A 23,589-nucleotide genomic window follows, 5' to 3' on the forward strand; every position below is an offset into this window, starting at 1 on the left:
GACACTCCGTGTGAGAATTTAAGGTATAGATATGAAATATACCTTACACGCCTGGGTATATTATACATTGGTCAGCACCATTCCTTTACCCATTGTCCCTTGCTGACAAAGCAGTTAGGGATTAAGTGCAAAATGGCAGCGCAAATAAATGAACCAGAAAACCTACCTAACATTTTCCTTTTCCACTAAATTAAGAGCAAGAGAACTGGAGAATATTTTGTCTAGAATGACACAAACATACGGGTGCAAAAACTCCTGTGTAGCTTGGCAAAAAATTACTTCTGTGACCTTTGAACGGTGATGTTAATAATGCAAGGATGGTTTTGAATGCAAGCATATGGGAGCATTTTCACCACTTTTGGTGACTTCAGTAGGTTTAACACATACTTTTGCATTTATTGCATAAACTCATAAAGCAAAGTAAAGTACCCTCAACCTGTTCAGTGAAAGTCTATACATTCAAGTTTGCTTTTCAAAAGTGTATAACTGCTGCTTTCTTTCCACCCACAGATTGCCATTATCTCAAAGGTGAAATTTTAGCATATGACTAAAAGGTCCTGTAGCAGCAGCTTCATGATTCAGCATCTAACATCAATAATTCACAGTGAGATCACAGGCTCCCTGTGGAAGATAGTGACATACTTGCTTGCCTTATGAAAGGAAGTTGAGGGCTTTTTGAATTTAGATGTGTAGCTTGTGTGGGTGTCAGACATTTGTCTCTTAGCTGGTGCCGTGCAGAAGGATTCTCCTTTGGGAAAGACTCTGAGAAAGGAGAATTGGAGTTGTAAGGCTAGGATACACATGTGTGGTAACCAGCTCCTCCTGAACACGATTTTCCAGAGTTACCGTGGGCAGGTGGGAAGCCTTGCTGCTTTCTGTGGAAAAGATTCCACAGAATCTTGGTTCCCTGCCACTACCAAACACAAATGTGTTGATTTTTCTTTTTTGAGCTTCCAACCCTTGCAACCTTCCAAAAATAAATCAAACCAGCCATCAGGGCACCAAAATAATACTACTACTAATAAACAGCTTTGCCTAGACTTACATAAACAACACTTCTGAGGTAAACTTTGCCCCAGAGGTCTGGACACACTCTTTTTATGTAACCGGCTTACTAATAATTACTAGACTTGGGTGCATTAATCCTGAAAATAGATTTTCATGGAAGCCCCCCAAAACAAAAGCCATGAAACAAATTTTTAAAAAATGAGCCCCAACTAGAGAAACACTTAGCAGCCTGCTCCAACCCTATCTGAAGTCATCTCCCACCCCTCAACTCCCGCCACTGCAAAGACCTCCCCTCCTACCCACCCCGCCCTCAGGAAGAGTCCACTGGGAACCCGGTCCTCCTCTAGCCCCGCCCTACCCCCCGTCCTGCCCCCGCCCTCTAGGCGCGCCTTGCGCATGACTCCTCCCCCTTCCGCTCCTTTCAGCCTGGTTCCAGGAGCTCGGGTCAAATTATCGGGAGCAGGCTTATTTGCATAGCCCAATGGCTGTGCGTATGCAAATGAGGCAGGCGGTGGTTGGCTGGTGGGTGGCAGAATAAATCCTGCGAGCCGGGCCTTTGTCCTTCAGTGGCTGTGAGGCAGCTGCCGTGTCGGTGTTGTGGTCCGTGGCAAAGCGGGGAGGGGCCGAGAGCCGGTGGGCGAGCGAGCTGGGCGGCAGGGGCGGACGGCGCGGCGGCAGCGGGCGCTGGAAGAGCCTGCGAGGGAGTGCAGAGAGCAGGCGCCCGCGTACCCGCGGTGGCAGGAGCAGCCCGCAAGCCGCTCTCTCTCTGTGGGGGACCTGCAGTTGCAATATGACTTTGGAGGAATTCTCGGCTGGAGAGCAGAAGACCGAAAGGTAGGTCGGCCGGAGGCTCTTCTTGAACTCTGCTTGCCCACCGCGCGCACCCCAGTGCTGCCAGGCTGTGCAAGGTTTGCCCGGGAGCGAGCGGTTAAAAGTTTGCAGAGGGCACCTCTTCTTTTTTCCTCGGCGGGGACACTTCAGAAGCGCGCGTGGCCAGAAAGAGCGTGCCTGGTCGAGCCCCTCCGAGACTTTGCAAAGGGCAGAAGTAACCATCCCTGCCCCTGCGGCTCCTACCCTCGCGGCTCCTGCCCTCGGGAAAGGGAGGCGGGTGACACTCTCGGGGCTTCCCACAGGACGCGCGGCCTCTGGACGTGCGAGAGGTCATGGAAGTGACAGCTGGGCGAGCCCGGGGTTTGCAGAAGGCCCAGGTGCGCGGTGGCGCGTGCCCTCGGGAGAGAGAGTCGCGGTGCAGGGCGAGGGGGCGACGACGGTTCGGAGGGGCTTCGGGCTGACGGGACCCCCTTGCTCTGTCTGCGTGTAGGATGGATAAGGTGGGGGATGCCCTCGAGGAAGTGCTCAGCAAAGCTCCTGAGTCAGCGCACCATCACCGTCGGGGTGTACGAGGCGGCCAAACTGCTCAATGTGTAAGTGGGACCCCAACGTGTCCCTCGCGGCTCCACTAACCGCCCAGGCCCGGGGAGGTCGCCTTTGCGGGGCGCTCCTCGCGCTGCAGCGCCGCTTCCTGCTGTTTTCCATCTGCCCCTCGGCTGCCTGTCTCAGGGACAGCGAGCGGGCTGGGGCACGACCCCGGGGACCCGGGGGGCGGGGGTGCGGGCGCCCACGCGGCGAGTTGGGCCTTTGGGCTCACCAGCCCCGCCCCTGCCCTCAGCGACCCCGATAACGTGGTGCTGTGTCTGCTGGCGGCGGACGAGGACGACGACAGGGACGTGGCTCTGCAGATCCACTTCACCCTGATCCAGGCGTTCTGCTGCGAGAACGACATCGACATCCTGCGCGTCAGCAACCCGGGCCGGCTGGCGGAGCTCCTGCTTCTGGAGACCGACGCGGGCCCCGCGGCGAGCGAGGGCGCAGAGCAGCCCCCGGACCTGCACTGCGTGCTGGTGACGGTAAGGGAGAAGGGGACTGCGGGCAGGTCGGGGTTAGAGTCCTGGCAGGAAATCGACAAGAGCTGAGAGTCGGCTGACTGCGGATCTGGGATGGGTGGGGGTCAAGAGTTGGGCGCCTTTGCCCCATTAAAGAGTAGCTGGACTTTCAGCCGAGATGTGCTAGTTTCATCACCAGGATTTTCTCTGGTACAGAACATGTCTAAGCACGTTGGAGGCTGCCAGAAGCGGAAGAGATCCTTGTGAGTCAGCATTGTCAGCCCAGCTACTCCCTACCTACATCTGCACTACCTCCCGTGACTAATTCCTTTAGCAGGGCAGATTAGATAAAGCCAAATAAATTCCTGGCTCACCCTCATTAAGGAGTCAGCTTCATTCTCGCCAGTCAAAGCTAAAAATAGAAATGGTGTAGGAGAGAGACCTTATTAATTCCCTAGAAATACATTAAGAGAATGATGTGGAAATTTTTTCTTCGCCATCTTGCATTTTTTTCAGTGGAGCTTTTTTCCCCCCAGTAAAAACCTTTGGTAGGTAGATAACTTGTGTTTACAGAGGTAAAAGTGATCGTTTTGTCTTTTAGATTTCACTCCTTTTGGACTGATCTTGTTAAGTGGCAGCCTAATTATTCTGTTACTCCTGAAAAATACTACTCTCCCTTTTGGGAGGATAACAGGTGGCAACTCTAGGTAACTGCTCTGCAGCTCTCACCTCCTGGTAGCACAGCATGGAAGTATTTCTCAAAGTTGCTTCACTCAGGTCTCTGTCCACATACAAGTTTGGTAGCACAAGCCTGTGAATAATACTCTTATGCAAAACAATAAATATTAACATGCAAACATATTATATGGCTCAGTGGGTTGCATGTGTTTATACTTTGCAGAGTGTAGCTTAGTAGAGAATTACCTTTAACTGGTTTTACAGGAAACCCAGCTACCTAGAATAAATTTTATTTTTTTATGGTTGTAACTGGTCTCCATGTCACACAGCCAAAGTAATAGAATGTTCAAGCATCTTCCCCTCAAAAATGGTGTAATTATTAGGAAATGCTGATTTTTTAAATAGTAAATTTATTTTCCTGAATTTGTCCCCAGAATCCACATTCATCACAGTGGAAGGATCCTGCCTTAAGTCAACTTATTTGTTTTTGCCGGGAAAGCCGCTACATGGATCAGTGGGTTCCAGTGATTAATCTCCCTGAACGGTGATGGCATCTGAATGAAAATAACTGAACCAAATTGCACTGAAGTTTTGAAATACCTTTGTAGTTACTCAAGCAGTTACTCCCAACACTGATGCAAGGATTACAGAAACTGATGTCAAGGGGCTGAGTGAGTTCAACTACGTGTTCTGGGAGCCCGGAGATAGATGACTTTGCAGATGGAAAGAGGTAAAAATGAAGAAGGAAGCTGTGTTGAGACAGAAACACAAGTCAAAAGGAACAAAAATTACAAAGAACCACGCAAGAAGGAAAACAAAACTATGTATTAATTTAGGATCGTTGAGTTACATTTAAATAAACCAAATATGCTTTGTTAAAGTTTAAATGTGCAGCAGTAGTGTGGGTATTTTTGGTTCATATGCCCTCAAGTCAAAGAAAAGCAGAAAGGGTTAATCCTATTTTAAAACCATATTTTATTGTATTTTGATGAGATGTTAAATTCTCAAAGTTTTATTATAAATTGTACTAAGTTATTTTGTGACATGAAAGGTTATTTATGCTATAAATTTTTGGAAACACAATACCTACAATAAACTGGTATGGAATAATTGCATCATTTCTTAATGTGTGCTTTTGTTTCTTTTTACTTGGACTTTATTTTGAACGAGTTTTTTAATACGGAAAAATTAAAACCCTCCTGAAATGATATACATTATGTATATATATAGTATACATGTGTCTATATTATATAAATGGTGTGTATATATGTATGCATATATATTTTTCCCACTTTTAAACATTTGGGCTGGACATGGCATGATTTTGCTTTTTCATTTATTATTTAATGGAAATTTTACCGATGCCCTGCTCTAATATAATTTTGCTTTTTAATTTATTATTTAACAGGTATTTTACTGGTACCAGCTCTACCTGCTCATCCAAAGTCAGAAAAACAAAGGTGATTTAAAAGGAGTTGGAGTTAGGGAAAAGTGTTAGAAATTGCACTCGATGAACCTGAATAAATCCTTACATTTCAGTGCTATTAGTGCTATAAGAAGATTATATGCAACATGTTAAGGAAGCAATGAGGAAAGAGTGACCGAAGCTACCTGTAGGACCAGTGAAGTTCTTGGGGAGAGATCATTTTATTTGGATCTTAAACCAGGAAGAGGTTATTGCTAGCAGTAGTTTCTGAAAATGTGTGGCAGCCTGAAAGACCAAAACTTGTTCAGGGGACAAAGAGGGATTCTGTGTGCCTCTGGTGTAAAAAGATAAGGGAGAGATAAGGTTGAAAAGGTAGGTGGGGATTAGGCCCAGACTGAAGGGCATTCTGTGTCACCTTAGCATTTGGGCTTCCTTCTGTAAACTTTGGCCAGTGTGCAGAGGCCTTCACGCAGGGAGTGACGTGATCAGTGTTCTAGGAAGATAACACTGGGGACTGGAAGACGGGTTACTGGGATAAGCGGCCGTAGGTAAGAAGGCCAATTAGAAAATGACTGTAACAGTCCAAGGCTGTGCCCTGTGCAGAGGCATGTTCAGGGAACAAGCAGCCTGCCAAAGATTCCGGTGCCTTCCAGCTGTCTGCTACAGTTCTAAGGGGTTTGGTTAAATTATATCAGATGGGAGAGATGGAAGAAAAGAGCAGAAGAAATGAAAGGCTTCAGCAGAAGAGACATTTTTACTTGGAACAGTCACTTGATAAATTAACTGCAACAATCTCTTGAAGATACAGCCAAAGAAAGCAAAAAAACAAACAAAACCTACTGAGGTGAGGCCTAACATAGCTTTAGTCCACAGGCTTTTTCTTTGCCTCCTTCTCAAACCATACCCCCCAGGGCTCCCCTGCCGCCTGTCTCCCATCCTTGTCATGACTCCAGGCAATCAGGCAAAAGTAGAAACAGGAGAGAAAAACCAGCTAACAGTAACAACAACAAAAAAAGCCCTCCAAGTTTCTGCCTATCTTAGGAATAACATAGGCCGCTGAGCCCTTCATCTTGCAATTAAGTTTCTGTTTTTCCACATCTGCTAGAAATGTGGGTTTTCAGGCCTTGTTTAGACTTGTTGCATCTTACTTAAGCCAGGGCCCAATCCAAAACATAACTGATATTTAATACTCATTTCTTACATTATCAAAAGATTGAGAGCAGTGCATTTTAAACAGATTTTTTTTTTAAACCTTCCCACTAAAGTAAAAAAATATTTCCAATCCTTTTTCACAACTACTTCATGAAAAACCCTTCTGCAGAGATGAGAGAATTAAACTAGGAAGGCTGAGTGGAGAGGAGCAAGATGACTTGATGGAAAGAGCAGCCAGTATTAGTTCCACATTCCTTTTTCCTCATCTGCAAAAAAGATAAAATCTCCCATCTTGCAGAGTTGTTCCTCTCCTACAAGACTGTAACTTCCTGAAAGGTCAGAACCAATAAGTGTAGTCCAGTACTTAGCACACTTCTCAGCGCACAGTGAGTATTGAATGAATATTTGTTGACTAAATGATTTAGAAATAATGAATGCAAACTACCTGGCATATGGCAGGTACTCAATATGGTGTGTCTGTTACTAAAACTTAGGCGACAGCAATCACAAAATTTTTGAGGCATCAGAGAAATTCATTGCTTGTAACATGGTATATATATTGGAAGGAAAGCGTCTTGAATCTGTATTCTAAATTCATAGTGTTTAGAGATAGAAAGTGGTAGTATACATTCCTCAGATGGTTTTGTTTCAGGAAAAATTTCAACAACGAATGCAATGTTGTTTTGGTTTTTATATTTTAACTGTTGTTATTCTTTCCTGATTGAACACAACACAAAATTAACATGGCACTGAAAAATCCAGTCACGAAACAGTTAATTGTAAACAAGTGTGCAATCACCTGGGCAGATCCTACCTCTAAAGGATGCTAGTATCTTTCAGTTGTGGCTTTAAATGCCATTAAACCTACTTATTGCAAGTAGGTAGAAATGTTGCAAAAGGAACAAAAATCCCCTCCTCTACCTGAGGTGTGTTGTTTGTGGAAAATACCTACTTTTTCCACTGGCAACTTCACCCCAGTGTCAAAAATAGCACTGCCTCCTCCTTTCCACAGTTCACCAAGGCCCTCAGTAAGTGAAACTTCTGTAGCGAAAGGACTCATGAAGGCCACAAAATTTCATTTCCTGTAATAGGTATTTTATTTCCCAAACAAAAAAGGGTCATTACTAGGAAAAAGCTGTTTGCATATGTCAATTGGAAGTATTTCCAAAGCACGTTTTGAGATGCCTTACTGGAACACTTGTGAAGTCGTTGTTTCTTCAGTTTTCAACTGTATGGGTTAAATTTTATTCGTTGATAAGCGGGGAAAGGCTGCAAGCAAGGAAGTGTGTTTCCTTCAAACGAATAAAACTCTCAATGGCATGATTTAACACCAGGCTGGTGTCCCTCAAATTGAGTAGAACATTTTTTTTTTCTTTCCTTTTTAACAGTCCTTAGATAAACATAAGAAACTCTGTGAGAAGGCTGTGTTCATGAAGACCACCAAGAAGTACTTAGTGCATACTCTGGGCAAGGGGCTATGCTGGTTGTATTGAAGTCTACAAAAACTCAGACACATACTCTGGCTCTGAGGAGTTCACGGTCTGGTGAAGCAATGAGATGCACACATCAACAGATACAATCCAAAGAAAAAAGTGCCCGGAACATAAGAAGGGCCCAGAGAACTGCGATGGGAATCCAAAGGGTAGACATTTCTGGAGGGCACATGGGGATGACATGGAGAAAAAGATTGTAAGTTCTTTGATCAGAAGCTAGCATCGTATTTTGCAAGCTGCACAAATTACTTAATTGATTGAATATGGAATAGAATGCTTGGTGCTGCGGCGAATTCACATATGTAGCCTGTAAGGAGGGTTTGTCCTTAAGAAGTTTATCATCAAATAAGGAAATCAAGATTAGCAATTCACTTCTTTAGCACTATTTATGGAAAGCCTATCATGTAGCTGGCATGGTGTTAGGTCCCGGGGCTGCAAAAGTGAAAAAGTAAGGTCTCTCCCTTTAAGGATGTGCACAATTTAGAGCAGAAGACTGACACCTGCGATGCAGGGCGACGTGTGATGACGTGTGACGTTCAAGGCCGACGTGTTCCTGGGGGCCGGGAAGGTTTGCCAGATCCAGGGTGACCCAGAGGATGAGGAGACATGAAGGGGACTTATTCCAGGAGGAGAACGGCAGCTCTGGAGGGTAGGAACCCGAGGTATGTTTGGGGCGAGCTTCCGGGGCAACTCACAGGGCTTGCTACAGGCTGAGCACAGCTCTAAGCACTTTACAGGAACTTACTAGCACTCACAACCACTCGGTGGAAATAAATACTATCATTGCCTCTATTTTGAAGGTGAAGAGACTGATACACAGAGAGAGAAATTTGTCCAGAGTCTGTTAGTAAGTGGTGAATCTGAGATGCACACCGAGGCCCTGGAATCCATACTCTCCAATGACAGGTGGTGAAGTGGGAAAAGGTGGTAGGAAGCAGATCATAAAAGACCCTGCAAACCAGCCCCCTTTTTTGGTAGGAGATAGAAAGCCATTTAAAAATAGCTGCTGGGAGGGGAGAGGATAGTTCAGTGGTAGAGCACATGCTTGCAGTCCTGGGTTCAATCCCCAGTACCTCCATTAAAAAACAACAACAACAACAACAAAAAAACTGTTAAAACTGAGAAAAGAGGCAGTGTGCTATTACCACCACGAGAGAGGCAAGGAAAAGACGAAAATTATGGCTCATGAAGTCCTAATGCGAGGTTGGAAACTGGCAGCCACGAGAACTGTGGCTCATAGAAATTTTTTTGAATCAATTGTCAACATGTAAACATGGAGAAATTTCTTAGAAAAACCTTGATTTCCATTGTCTCTTGAAAAGTTGCCCTACGTGGCAGCAGCGGCCCACATTCTGCATGACAGTGTTTGGCCGGGGCTGAGGGGAGGCTCCTTCCTTGTAGACAAGGATTTCTAGTTTTCCACAGACCTCCCTCCTCCCTATTGTGAACTCGAGCCTGCCGGACTCAGGCTTCCCTTCCTAATCCTTTTAGGCATGTGGGGTCTACCCTTCATTCCCCAACAACAAATCTCTCTCAGTCTGGGGCTCAGATTCTTCCTGTGTAAAATGAGTTACTTGCACTATCAGAATTTCTCACATTGTTCCGATGATAATGGAGACCTAGGGATGTTTGTAAAAATACAGCTTCAAGACCCCTTCCCAGGAGCTTCAGATTAAGTGGGGCTAGGAAAAGTCTGTATTTTTTTTCTTTTAACAAGTACTTCAGGCAATTCTTATTATCAGGGAAGTCTGAGAAACACTGAGCGCTTTCTTGGAGTTCTTCCAGCTGAGACTCAGCAGAACCACTCTTTACAAATCTCGAGAGAGGGAGAGAGGACAGTTTTCACCTGATCAGTTTCCAGGCTCCCTGATGTCAGCCCACCAGGAGTGGAGGAATACACATTTCTCTGCAAATCTTGAAGGGATTCCCAGGGAAGAGGTACAACCAGAACAATTTGCTACCTGTTGACAGAGTTAGAATTCACTAGTTTACTAAGGTGATTACTGTACAAGTTATGAGACCCACACAAGGTGGGAGAGGCCACCTACAGGATGGCTCTTAGCCCCGCCTTGAGCTGACCCTGAGCAACAGACCTGTCACGTGCTGGGCTCTTGGACAAGACAAGGAAGAAGCTGATTAGCATGATAAAAACCACCTGTTGTGCAGGGCACTTGTCAGGGTAAGCGCTCCAGAGGCGACTGGAGTTTCTAGTTTTCTTATTAGCACTTTCTGGCTTCTAACAATCCATTTGATTTCTTGCTAATGTGCTTGAGACTCAGAGAGGGCAAGAGACTCACGCCTCCAAAGCTGCATGGCGAGTAAGGGGAGAATCAGAATTCTACAGTAAACTCAGCCTCTCAAGGAGGCCAATCAGGCAGCAGAGGTTAGCCCGGGGGAGGATGAAACTAATTGGATCTAATCTTTTACTTAACTACTAAGTGGGACAGAGCCTCAGGAAAACTAAAGGAGACAAAAAAAAAAAAAAAAAAAAAAAAAAAAACCAGAGAATTCTAAGAATTGTTCTCTTTCATTTTAGAAGTTCATCACAGGGAAAAATGATTTTTGTGCCCCTGGGTGCTCTTCTGCTATTGTCTTTTCTACAATTAAGTGTCTGAGAACTTATGCAGAAAAGCAGCAAACTCCTAGTATCACCGCTTAACACCTGATTACATCACCGCATTGTAATCACATTACAATCATCAAAATAATCACTCTGCGAGAAATGGTTCACCTGGAGAAGAGCCTTCTGATTTCATTTTGTTTCTTCGTGAAACTGTTATGGATAGAGCTGACAAAAGAGCAAGCAAAAGAGTACAGCAGTTAAGACAGTGGGCTTTTATAGCCAGAAAGACCTGCGTCTTGGGTCTTGGATCCCATCTAGAATTTGGGAAGGTTAGTGTAACTTCTCCCAGCCTCAATTATTTCTCCTAGAAAATGGGAAAAGAAACAAGGCTTGTATTATTGTCCCCACCTCCCCTGGGGAATAAAGAAGACAATGCGTAGAAAGCACTTGACTCAGTTCTTGGAAGTACTGGATATATGTAACCTAATCATAATCACATCTCCCATGAGAATTTTTCTGTGCGTGTATGTTATGTATGTATTCTACATAGTTTTATCTTTGCAAACGTAGAGGGTTATTTAAGTGAAAAAGAACCCCCCGTCCCCCAGTAAACTACATAGCCCAACAGAACTGAATACGGAAAGACACCATCCAATTAAATTATGTTACTTTCCATTTCCATTAACTTAATTTAGTCCTTTATCACTCAGTTGGATTATCAGAACAGTTTCTGTTCAAAATCAATGGCTGAGCCCATGCTGTGCACCAAGTACTGTGCTGGAACTTGCTACGGAAAGATGATTATGGTGCAGTTTCTACCTGCCTTCTAGTACGTACATCTAGCATGGAAAGCTGACAATTTTCAAGGTGGTGTGGCGGCAGGGCAGGTTTGGGCATGCGGGGTGTGTTTGTGTGTGTGTGTGTGTGTGTGTGTGTGTGTGTGTGTGTGTGTGTGTGTGTGTGTGTGTGTTTAGGGTGACGGTGGCGGTGGGGAAGACTTCCAGGGAAGGGCGATGCTTGACCGAAGTCCTGAAGCATGGTTTTACTGGCCTAACCGAGTCAGGGAAGAAAAATGTGGTGCACGAGGGACTCTTTTAGTCTGCGGTGTTTGCTAGAGGATTAAGTGTTAGGAAGGGAGTGGAGAAAGGTAGGCTGAAAGGGTAGACAGAGACCAGATCATAGAGGGCCTTGTGTTCCCTCTCAAGAAGCATGGCTTTGCCCTGCAAGCACTGAGGGGGCTCCAAGGATTTTATATAGAAAAGCAAAATGGGCTAAGAGTGATCTATGGTTCACTCTTCTCAGACGCGTTCAGTTGCTCAGATCCGTGTGATGGAGTTTCAGGGGAGTGTAATGTAAAGAGATAGCTGTTCATCATTCTCATCTGTTCTGCCCGCCTCCTCCGTCCTTCCCTGAATCTTCCCTCTTGTTAGCACCCCTCTCCCCAGCCTCAAAAACAGGTTTGAAATATAGGCCTGGCTCATCCTTCTGGCCGTGGTGATTGGTTGGGGGATAAATACGTGACTTCAGCCGGACTAATCAGAGATCTTCCTGAGACTTCTCTGCCAGCGTAGAGAATCTCTTTGCGGCGCTGCCAAACTGATGGATGGACGTGTCTAGGGTGGCTAGCAGCGGCCCGCCCGCTGCCCAGACTGAGTCTGTTGAAGAGCAAGGGCAGAGGTGAAACCTGAAAGCAGAGCTGCTGACGCCGGCTGTACCTGAAGTGAGGCCCGTGGATTTTCAGTAATGTGCGTCAACAAATTTCATTTTCAACTAAAAATAGGGCTTTAGTTTTATTTGCAACTAGAAGTGAGGGACTGAGGGATTTCCTGGACCCAAGACTTTCAGGGCTAAAACTGAGACAGTCCCAAGTAAACAGAAGTGGTTGGTTATCCTAATACCAGGGGTGGGTGGGGAGGTGGGGCAACCACGGAGGCTGGAGTCTAGATGGAGTAGTACAGTCAAGGGATGATTCGGGTCTCAGCTTACAGTTGGTGAGGAAAATCAGGGCTGGATTTGAACAGTGTTTGGGAAATGAAATAGGCATGACTGATTTCACAGATATAAGGAATGAGGGGGAATTCTTGAAGGCCTCTCAGATTTCCAGCTGGGGAAATTTAGTGATGATACTACTATAAATTAAAGTTTCGGGAGGGGAGCTGGGTTTAGTCTTGGACACATTGTATTTCAAGCTGTGTGTGACCATCTACTGAAAATGTCCAGTAGAAGAGGTAAGTCGGATGTTTGGCCCAATAGTTGGTCCGGATGCTCTGTTTTGGGAATCCTCGGCGTATAATAACTGTGAGAGTGGGTGAGCTCTCCAGGAAGAATGGTGAGGGGAGAAGAGCAGCAGTGGGCGGGGAATAGAAACCTGGGACTAAGGGTGGGATTTCAGAAGGCAGACAGAGGAAGAGGAAACAGAGGGGAAATAGGAGTCTGATGTCACAGAAGCTGGTGGGGCAGAGGGTGAGTTAACAGTGGAGAATAATTCCCGCTGTTAGATGAGTCCCTGAGACCGAAAGTTTCCATTGAATTTGGAAATTAAGAGTTCACTTGGCTGTTTTACTGGGCAAAGTCAGTTTCGTTATCCTGGTGGAAGTAAGACTACGTTGCAGTCAGTTGAGAAGCTGGGAGGTGGGGAAGAGAAGACGGGGAAGGTGGACGACCTTCTGGAAACATTTTGATAAAGAAGGAAAGAAGAGGATAAGGGGCTTCGGGAATAGCTGGAGGACGTGGCCTTTAACCCACGGTTGCTTCTCACCCGTGAGCCTGATGGGAATTATTTGGATGCGTGTGATGGGGACATTTGGATGTGGGAAGGTAGGACGTTTTAAGAATTCAGGCCGAATGACTGACCCCTACATTTTTTTTTTTGATGGGGAAGGCAGAATTATTTGCTTGGTGGGAGGGAGATAAATAGGGTTTGAGAAGGGTGATAAAAGTTTGGAATGGAGGAGATGAATAAGGACTAATGAAAGAATTGTGAAATTCTGCTGGGGGCTCATCAGAGGTTAGAAACACCTCTGCCAGTTTCTCTCCAAGTTTATCCTCCTTGTACATTCTAATTATCTTTAAGAAAACAAGGCTTGTCATGTCAGGACCCTGCTTAAACAATTCTACCAACTCCCACCACCCTCTGCCTATATAATCAGTAAAAACCCTTAGCCTTTGATGACTTAACTCAAACTTCCTTCACAGCCTCATCAACATTTTCCTTCTCTTACTCCCCACGCAGAGATCTGTTACCTGATACCCCAGACTTCTTCAGAACCTAGCATTTGTACATACTGTTTTTGCTGCCAAGAATATCCTTTCCCTATTCTTCACTAACTCCTACTCATCCTTCAAAGCCCAACTGATATATTGCCTCCCCTGTGAAATCTTTTCTGACTCATTCAGGCAGGGCGACTTTTTATAATAGCATTTACTACATGGCACAGTAAATTTATTGTTTCTCTACCCCCTAGTGCCCACCCCCAAAACCCCACCCTCACTATCGGGAGATCCTAGTCTTTTCTGGGTTTATCCTAAGACATACTTAGCACCGTGCTAGTAGCAACTACTACACTCCTAGTAGGAGCTCAACAAATGAATGAATTCCTCTTTGTCCTGCTTCTAAAAACCAAATGCTATTATTCACATTTAATGTTTGAGTGATCTGGTTTTCTTTTTGAAGTTATATTTTATGAACTTATGAGATATTGTTGGTATTTTGTTGAAGAACTTTACTTACTTAATTCTATTAGTTGCTTATATACAAAATACCTTTCTACAATTCATTTTTCCTTAAATATTTTTTCCAGTCCTGATGATGAGTCAGTAGCTGAAATATCAGGAAGTGATTCTTTAAATACCTTTTAAATATCTATAATTACACACAGCAAACCCACATACCCTTCTATGACCCCATACTAGAGTTTGCTTCTTTCCCTCCTCATTTTCAATTGAAGGAGGAAAATGTAAAATAACTGGGGACAAAGTTGCAAAAAAGCAACCAAAAGTGAATTGCTCTCCTCTCCAAAATTTGTGTAAAACTTAGAGCTAGAAGAAATCTTAACAATTACCTAGCCTAAATCCTTCTTTAAAAATAGATCCTTTTTTTTTTTTTTCTGGAAACAGGACCAGAAGTAATGCAAGTCCTAAGGTTGCACAGCAAATTAGTGGCAGTTCAGCTAGAACCTACATTTCCTGATTCCAAGACATGTGCTTTCTCTTACTTCATACTGACAACTCATGGAAAACTGCATTTAAAAAAAAAAAAGAGCATGTCAAATGTACTTTTTGGGTCTCTCTAAACTTCCATTACCTCATGTGTAAAGTAGGGATAATAATAGTAGCGACCTCATGGGATTGTTGTGAGAATTAAATGGATTAATAGACGCAAGATGCTGAGAATAGTACCCGGCCATGGGGAGTCTAGTATTGTTTGTTCTTCTTTAAGGTCATTACACTCCTGATTACTAAGGAACTAATTTGCTGACTTGACTTTGATTAATTTTATTTAAATTTTTTTAATTCAAAAAAAATTTTGTTACTGTGTTGACATACAATATGTTTCAGGTATACAACATAGTGACCCACAATTTTTAAAGGTTATACTCCATTTACAGTTATTATAAAATATTGGCTGTATTCCTTGTGCTGTACAATAGATCCTTGTAGCTTATTTATTTTAGTACATTTTTAGTACAGTTTGTGCCTCTTAATCCCCTCCCCACACTCCACTGGTGGCCCCTAGTTTGTGCTCTACATCTGTGTATTTCTTTTGTGTTATATTCTCTGATTTGTTTTGTTTTTTAGATTCCACATACAAGTGATATCATATAGTATTTGTCTTTCTCTGTCTGACTTATTTCATTTAGCATAATACCCTCCAAGTCTATCCATGTTGTTGCAAATGGCAAACTTTCATTCTTTTTAATGATTGAGTAGTATTCCAGTGTGTGTATGTATACCACATCTTCTCTAGCCATTCATCTGTTTATGAACACTTAAATGGCTTCTATGTCTTAGCTATTGTAAATAATGCTATGAACACTAAGGTGTGAGCATCTTTTCGAATTAGTGTTTTTGTTTTTTTCAGATACATATGTAGGAGTGGAATTGCTGGGTTGTATGGTAGTTCTGTTTCTTATTTGATTAATTTAAAAATTCCAAAAGTTATTTTGTTTCTCCCTCCTACCCATATCGATTCAAACCATGCTACAAATATGAATACAGACCACGGGCTGCAGAGTCCAGCTGACCTAGGTGTATGGAATTAGGGTCTACACTTTTCAGCTGTAGGACCCTGCATAGCCTGCTTGACTTCTCTGAGCCTCAGTTCCTCATCTGCAGGAATGAGTTAAATAAAGTCTACTTTCCAGAGTTGTGAGGCTTCAGTGGGAGGATACACACAGAGTGCCCAGCCTGTTGTCAAGGTTGGGTCCTTCCTTTCCCCAGAGCCCCACATGAATGCCTGTAAATATCGACAGATATTGTATGACCCATATTGAAATGTACTTCATAGATCTTAGATCTAAAGGGGTTTATTTAGAACAAAGCAGTTTTGATGCATTGGTTGTGGGAAAATATTTCAGCATTAAAAGTAGGAACAACCTGTTGAATGTGGATGATTCTTGAAGTGCAGTTCTCCAAAGGGGTGCTAGACTTCTGATACACTGTAAGGCTTCTTTGCGATTCTTGCCATAACCAGGTACAAGCTGTATTATTCCACATGCACATTTTTGAAGATATAAATTGGCTTACTTTTTATTTAAATCTATTTTAGAAGGAAACTTTATATCACAACTTGTTCAGCGAGTGACTGCTTTAGGCCTGCCCCTAACATGTCAACTTTTGGATGCACTGGGTCCTTATGATGTCACATGGTTCGTGTCCTACGTCAGGACCAGATTTAAGTTCTTTTTGTGGATGGAGCTTCTACTTCTATTATTAAGGAGTGTGTGTGTGTATAAAGATGGGGGCGTGATTAGATCTAGAGACCAGAAGTAGCAACTTGCACATGGCTGTCTCAGCTGCAGGTTTCTTAACTTCCAAGTTCAAGATCTTACCATTATATATCTCAACCATTCCAACTACTTGCTTTCATAATTGAATAGATGATCTAGGAGGATTTCTAGGGTCTAAAAATGTTTCACATGTCAAAATAAGTCTGAATACACCTAAAACTTTATTATTAAATTCTCCTTTGGGCTAAGCATTGCTCTCCCCATAGTTCTATCTCACAGTACCAGTGGTCTTCTACAGACTACTACGTTGTCATTAACATTTCAGGATGAATTTATCTGGACTCCATGTTCTTCCAGTGCAGAGGAAATACTGGTTTCTTAAAAAATTGGTAGTTGAGGTGAGGGTTCTTGAGAGCAGCTGTACATGTTTGCCCAAGGCTGGCCTACAGTGAAATAGCCTTTAATAGATGTGATTGACTCAGATAAGGAGACAGTAACTGGGGCAACAGAAGAGCTCATCTGAAGGCAAAGGTTTGCTCACAGTGGCAAAGGGGAGCATAGCAAGCAGGGTCATGCTCTGAAAAGAAACTATTGCTAAAGGCAGTAGTCATGCCAAGTTGTGCAAAGGTGGCCAGAGCTGACGGTGGGGCAGGTTCTGCAGTCAGAGCCGCAAGCCCAGAGTTTGTGAAGTCAGGCATAGGGAGGGAGGGAGAAATGCTCAAAAGACTGTCTACCTAGACCCAAGTAAGGCTTATGTGAATGTCAATATGTCTATGTGTAACCAACCACTTGCCAATGAGCTGACCACAGTGCGTGCCCAGGGGAGCTGGGCTGCCGTACGATGGGCGTTTCCACACTGAGCTCCCACCATTACCAGTAGGTTTGAGTTCTCTGTTTATAACGTTAAGGTTGTGTACCATTGCATCTTACTTAGTCTACCCTTTTCAGCCTCATTATCCTCTCTCCCCTTATCCCTACCCAGTCCCACCTGCCACTCCCAATGCAACTGTCTTCCACTGAGAGTCACAGGAACTTCTTTTTCGGGTAATTTGGTTTGAACCAAAGAAAGTGCTTGTCAGTTGCTATTTTTTCATGACCAAAGTGTCTAAGTTCTTTAGTCCCTTCCCAGAAAGGGTTGGTGGCACCCTTTGCCCCTACTCTCTGTAGCGTGTGACTGCTGGTTCTCAGAGGCAGGGGCCACCTCTGCAGCTTGCCCAGTCCCTAACGAGGCCCTCGTTGGCTGCCTTCCCCCCTCCTCCCAACCCTGTGGATGACATCATCCTCCCTTCATCTTGGTGGGAATCCCAGCCCCGGAGGAAGGGACAGGGCAGGAGGCAGGGTACTGTTAGCAAACACTTGGTGAATATGAGTCATCAAGTCTAATGACCCTTCCCTTTGTTATCTGTTTCCATGGTCACGGCCGTGGATGTGAAACAGCCTTCCACACATCGTGAATCATTACATCACTCCTGCTTAACAACTTCCACGGCCTTCCTCTTGCCTGCAGGGTAAATACATGGTATGGGAGATGCTCTGCACGCTAGGCTTTGAGCTCACTTTTCTCTTCCTCATATCACGCCCTCCCAAGACTTCATTCCACTGCATACAGGGTTTCTTCTCTCAAGACCTAGCTCAAACCCTGCCTTCCTCGGAAGCTTCCTCAGACTTTGCTCAAGTGGAGGCAGCCCTTCTCCCCCTGGGCTCTCACGGCACTGCGTGTGCAGTTGCGTTCAGGCACTCTGCACATGGGGCTTTCATTCTTAGTTTATGTATCAGTCATTCCCACCCTCCGTGCTCTAGACTGTGAGCTTCTCACAGGCTGGTGTGAGCCTTAGTCATCTGCGTGTCATGAGAGCCTGGGTTCCACATCTGGTTCTCAGCAGGTGCTCAGAAATGGTAACTGAATGAAGGAAGGAAAAGGAGAAGAGAATTGGTCTTCTATTAATTTTTGAGCAAAATATGGGTAGGAAGACACAATGAGGCACTGACCCAGTAAAGAGAGCAACGGTGCTTTAATGAAACTTTTCAAAATCTGTGGACACGTTAGCTGTGAAGCAAATGTTTTTTATTCTTTCCACAGAACAGATTTCCAAACAATGATCACAATGTTTAGGTTAATAAGATGCGGGACAGACGAGTAGCCAAAGAACGTTATAAAACAACAATCCCATCAACTATATCGCAAATGCAAATTTACTGAGACATCAAGAGAATATATGTTTATAGTTACATGGCTACAAACAAGACATTATTACAGTAATCAAGTCCATAAAACTAGAAAAAAAAGCCGTGTAACAAAAAGGCCTTTCATAAGCTATTAAATGAGCGTACACAATAGACAAACCAATTTCAGACTTGAAGCAGCTTATAGCACCAACATGTTGGCAGGACCAGTAGAGGGGTGGGCAGTTGGACGGACAGGAAGGATCTCAGCCATTATCTCCCTAAAGCCTGTTGTTTTACAGATGGTGAAATTGAGCCCAGGGAGACGCACTGCCTCGTTCAGTCACATGGCACAGGGGCACAGGACTGTCTAGACAACGATCCAGGCCACCCAACTCTACGTACATACTTTATTTTAACATACAGATAGTTCTATTTGACTTAATGCATTTTTTCCTATTAACAGATCTACCATAAAAGAAGTCAGTACAATTCATAACACACGCTGGTGTTACATTTATGGAGAAAGGACTGACGTGTACTGTGGTTCACTTCTTGGGCCTATATAGATCTTAAATCAAAATTCAGAGTGATCACTCAGATGACACTTAGTTGCACGTTGGTTGAAAAGAAGGCATCTGAAGGGAAAGTTTGGCACATCTTCCACTATCTAAACTAACCTATGGCTCAAAATTACTAAATCAGTGGTGTAATTTTTTTCCTGATAGTTTAAAGATTAGTAAAGTAGAAAAATAGTCCAAATAGAAAGCAAATCAGGTCTTTCCTTTAAAGGGTAAGTATGGCACTTTTCATTTTAATAGGGGGAAGAAGTGTTAAAAACCTAATCCTTTTTAGAAAAAAAGTAGCTACAACCTACAGCTTGTGAACCACCTGGTATAGAAAGTGTTTTTCTCTATTTAAAAAAAAAGTTTCTGTAAAATACTTTGGAGTCAGGAAATTCTATCTAGCATATCTTGCCATGGTCCTGAGGCCTCAATTGGACAGATTTATGATGAACTAATGAAGATATAAGAATGGAAAAAGAGATCACTGTTAGCAGAAGCAGGGTTAAAGGCGAAGTATAGTGAACATACGTAAATAGCTTCATAGATATGAAGCCAAGAAGCTGCATGTACATCAGGGATTGTGTCAGCATAGTGGTGGTTGGAGAAAATAACACACTGGGCATTTGTCCATCATTATCCTAAACCAGCTGCTGCAGGACAGTTAAACAGAGGCTTCACAAGTAGAATGAAGCCTGATAAATAAAAGTGACTTCCGCATATCATATATATGTATACATATATTATATTTTTCTCACATAGACGTCTCATTATAAGTAAGTCAACATTTAGCTACAATTATTTCCCTCCTTGGATCCAGGATCAAAGGATTTGATTTCACTTTTCTTTAGCATGCCCTATACCCAGTTAGGAAGTTACATGATGTTCATAGGCACAGCCGTTACAGGATCTGGCCAGCAAAAATGAAAATGAAATCTCCTGGGACCTCAAGTCCTTTCCTTACCACTATAAGCATATTAACAAATATATAGCAAAACATACTTGTTTTCTGTTAGGTAAAAGATCATGTTTTAGTACTAAAGAATAAACTATGTTTGCTACCAAAAATGTGTACATTAACAGGATAATAAAAGTAATTTCATGAAAATATTTTATAACAAGCTGCATTATAAATATTTAAAGAAACATGGTAAAAATGAGAGTGAAGGTAAGATTAGTGTTCTGAAACTATCAGTAGAAAAATATACTTATTAAAAAGAATGTCTCATTAAGTGATGCATTAAATGTAAAGTTATCTTAATGTACATTTCAAATTTCACCTTTTGCAAGGAAAAACCTCTCTCTCCAACAAGTGCCTGTAATTTACTCGGAAACTGGGCATATTGCAGAACCAAGCAGTAGGTGACAGTAGGTTAAGGGCAGTGGCATGATTCCTACACGGTCTTGGAAGAGGGAGGCCATTTCACAATGCTGAGAGGATAGGTGACTTGGAGAAATACTGAATATATTTGAGCACTTTAAGGACAGTACTGCATTTATTCACCCACAATCAGCATAATACTCGAAGCCCCGTTAGATTTTAAAGGGAGCTTGTACTGTAGGGCGGGAGTGTATGGAACAAGGAAAAACCGTTGCAAATAATTCCTTCTTGGGGTTGAATCCTTTTTGAGAATAAGTTTTTAATCCTTCATTAGTAGTTATTTCTAATGAACTAAAGAGGAATTAAAATATCAAAGGCCTGGTGTATGGTTTGGGCTTGTACATGAGGATTTAAAAAGATGGACCCTCTCTTCCTTTTTGGTCAAGTTAACATACCCTCCCTCTGGCCATAGGAGATGCCTTCTTTTGGGATTCCCCACTGGAAATTCTGAGGCTATGTCAGGGCAATATTCATGCCCAGAGGAAAACAAGGTACCTGACACCCCCCTGCTGGACCCCACGGGCCCAAGGAGTGAACCACTGAACCCAAGGCTCTCTCGGATGGCGTGTGGACAAGGTAGGGAGGACGCTGATGCTGCAGAGCTCTGAAAAGAGCTTAAGTGTCTTGATACCTTTACGTTCTTTGTATGTTTCTCTCCCACCACATTCCACCCACCTGGGGCTGGGGAGGGGAACATTACCTCTGAAGACAGAGGTTCTGGCAGCAGAGGAAAGACACAAGGCAGGCGGAGAAAGCGAGCTAAACCACAAAGTGAGGCCAAGGAGAGCAGCTGGTTTTCACGCACTTCTGCTCTGTTCCCATCATTCGAGCGGAGCTTTCAGAGGTGTCTACCACGACGCAGAGAATGGGCGCCCTGGCGCACAGCTGCCCAGAGGATCCCCAAGGGCCTCCTCCCTGCTTCTGGACTCAGGATCACCGAAGCCCGAGAGCCCTTGGTGAGCTAATACCTCCTATTATCAAAGGGCTTTTAGTTCAGTTTCTAAATGTTAATTGGCACAGTTTATTGTAGCCTAAGAGGTCAGCAAGATTTCAAAAGGAGAGAGAGGACTTCATTACTCAATCACGATGAATACAAACTTTAGGGTGTTCTTTACTTTTTGTACAGTAACTACAAGAAAAGGGTTTAACTCTGCCTACACACAGCTCAAGATAAAGGTATAACTTCTGGAGTTGAGGAACTGATGCTATGGAGAGAGAGACATTTTACTAAGGAAACAAGCTTTGAGATGTGTATATACAAACACACATATATATATATACACAAAACACTCCTCGCCCATGTATACTGTACAGATTGGCACAACCCTATTAAGAACACACTATGATAGAAAGGTTTTTAGGACTTAAGTTATTCTTGACATTTTTAATCTAGATGAGTGCTTGGGTAATTTAGGTCTTAACTGGATCACTCATACATTTAAAAGTATCTAATTGTGTTTTTTTTTTAAAAGGCCAGACCAACTTTCCTTCAGCAGTAACCTGAATGGAAAAACAAGATTGTTATTCTGTATTAATTTAGTAAAGGGTATTTTAGAGAGAGGACAACTTGGAAAATAAAGACTTCAGAGTCCATGATTCCAAGTTAAGAGCGTTTTAGTTATTAGCAGTGGTTACCAAATAAGCTGAAGGGTCAATCTTTTCAAGGAGCTGCTCATACTTTGCTTTGTGAGAACAGGGGAGGAACCGCCTCACTGCTCCTCTATAAGATGATACAGGTTTTTTTATCCTTGAAAGGGTTTTCTGAAGTTGGTATCCCCATCAGCAGAGGGTCACTCCTGGCATGCTCCTCGCAGTAGGACATGAGGTCTGCTGATGCCTTTGAAACCTGGCAGGTGGACAAACCAAAGCAAACAAAGAAAAAAATACTTCATTTACAAACTTTAAAGACATTGAGTGCTACCCCACTGGGTAGCTACCAGATTACTTGTAACTTAAAAAAAGGAAAAAGTGCTTTTAAATGGAGAAGTCTGGCAGCTAAGGTCTTCCTTAACCAAGCGATCAGACTGATATCAGGTGTTTCCGAGGGTGAGTGCGGCAGACGCACCACCAGCCAACTGGTATTCCTGCCGAAACATGTAGCCGGAATCTGATCGTCAGCAAACCATCCCACCTGAAGTAAGGGCCGTTCTGTACTCAAAACTGGGCTTTGTGTCAGATAATAATAGCAGCTGATCCCGAACGCAGTGGCTGTGCTGTGCTTACGTAGAAGAAGGCTCCTGGACTTAGGAGACGGCACAGTACAAGGGGTGAAGAGTCACGATGCCTGCAAGTAACTTTCAAGTAGTTTAGATACACAAAACTCACATAATTTTTCTTTAAACAGAAAAAGGGAAAGCAAATGTGGCACAATGCTAACAATTGGTGAATCCTGGGAAAGAGCATACGGGTGTTGGTTGCCACAACTCTTCCGTAGGTTTGAAATGTCTCAAAATAAAAAGTTGCAGGGGCAGGAGAGGAAGAAGAAAAGTGTCTGTAATTCAAGGGAAGGTTGTATCTTACTTCCTCTTCAATAAAAAATTGATGAGAATGCAGAACTGAGTTAAAGAGCTGAATAATGGGCTTGGAGCCAGAACTCTGAAAGAATGGAGCCAAATTCTAGGAGAGCTTCAAGACTGACTGTTAAAAGTTGGGCTTGGGGAAATAAAAAGGACAAAACTAGCATGGGGAGGTGCAGTACCTTCCTCTGGCGCGAGTTAAGAATGGCAGTGCCACACCCTGTTCAGAAGTCTCGCGGGGAGAGCCCTCAGAACGATCAGATCAATGTCCTCAGGACAGGGGCACAGGGCAGCAGAGCCCTGTCAGAGACAGCACAGGCAGCCTCCTGTTTGGAAGACAGGTGACTGTCTCCAGGCCCATAGGAATTTCTCAGGTGACCACTTCAGTATCTAGGATACGGGATGACTCACAACATTCCAGGGCACTTACAGCCTAGCCCTCTCTCGGGATTTGGGGAGAGACAACTTCAAAGTCAGGTGACCCAACACATGCCTCCTGGTTTCTTCCAGGTCTCAACCAAGGCTGGCGTGACTCACCCCGGGTGCAGAATGTGGTCATTAAAGTCCACACACGCTGAAAAAACTGCCTTCTCCTAAAAAGGACACCCGACGGCTGACATGTTATGCAAGGCTACCTCGGCTGCACCGATAGCTCTAGAACTCTTACTACATTCCCAAGGGATGACGAGGCTGTTTATAACGTCCACCTGGAACCCCTGTCCCGCTGGCGCACACAGCGAGCACAGGCCTTGACCGTGTGCATTCAGGGCAGGCAAGTCCTCAGGAAATCCTGTCACGGGTTTCAGGTTTTCTGT

The 23,589-nt window shown here is 43.7% G+C and overlaps 2 protein-coding genes across 7 annotated transcripts in view; one reads left to right on the top strand and one right to left on the bottom strand.

Moving 5' to 3' along the window:
* The first annotated feature begins 1,556 nt into the window (after positions 1 to 1,556).
* GADD45A (growth arrest and DNA damage inducible alpha) lies at positions 1,557 to 4,689 on the top strand. Its single transcript, XM_032494546.1, is given in 5 exon segments — positions 1,557 to 1,842; positions 2,330 to 2,375; positions 2,377 to 2,432; positions 2,678 to 2,915; positions 4,004 to 4,689. Coding segments are annotated over 5 exon segments (498 nt in total). The 5' UTR covers positions 1,557 to 1,798; the 3' UTR covers positions 4,118 to 4,689.
* A 13,455-nt stretch (positions 4,690 to 18,144) lies between these two features.
* Positions 18,145 to 23,589, bottom strand: part of GNG12 (G protein subunit gamma 12) — a 119,035-nt gene continuing 113,590 nt past the window's right edge. For all 6 annotated transcript variants that reach the window (XM_032494550.1, XM_032494549.1, XM_032494548.1 and 3 more), the window contains exon 4: positions 18,145 to 22,104. In XM_032494550.1, the coding sequence (XP_032350441.1) occupies positions 21,979 to 22,104 (126 nt within the window). In that variant the 3' untranslated portion in view covers positions 18,145 to 21,978. The remainder of the gene's footprint in view (positions 22,105 to 23,589) is intronic.

Source organism: Camelus ferus, chromosome 13 (genome assembly GCF_009834535.1).
Source record: "Camelus ferus isolate YT-003-E chromosome 13, BCGSAC_Cfer_1.0, whole genome shotgun sequence".
NCBI lineage: Eukaryota > Metazoa > Chordata > Mammalia > Artiodactyla > Camelidae > Camelus > Camelus ferus.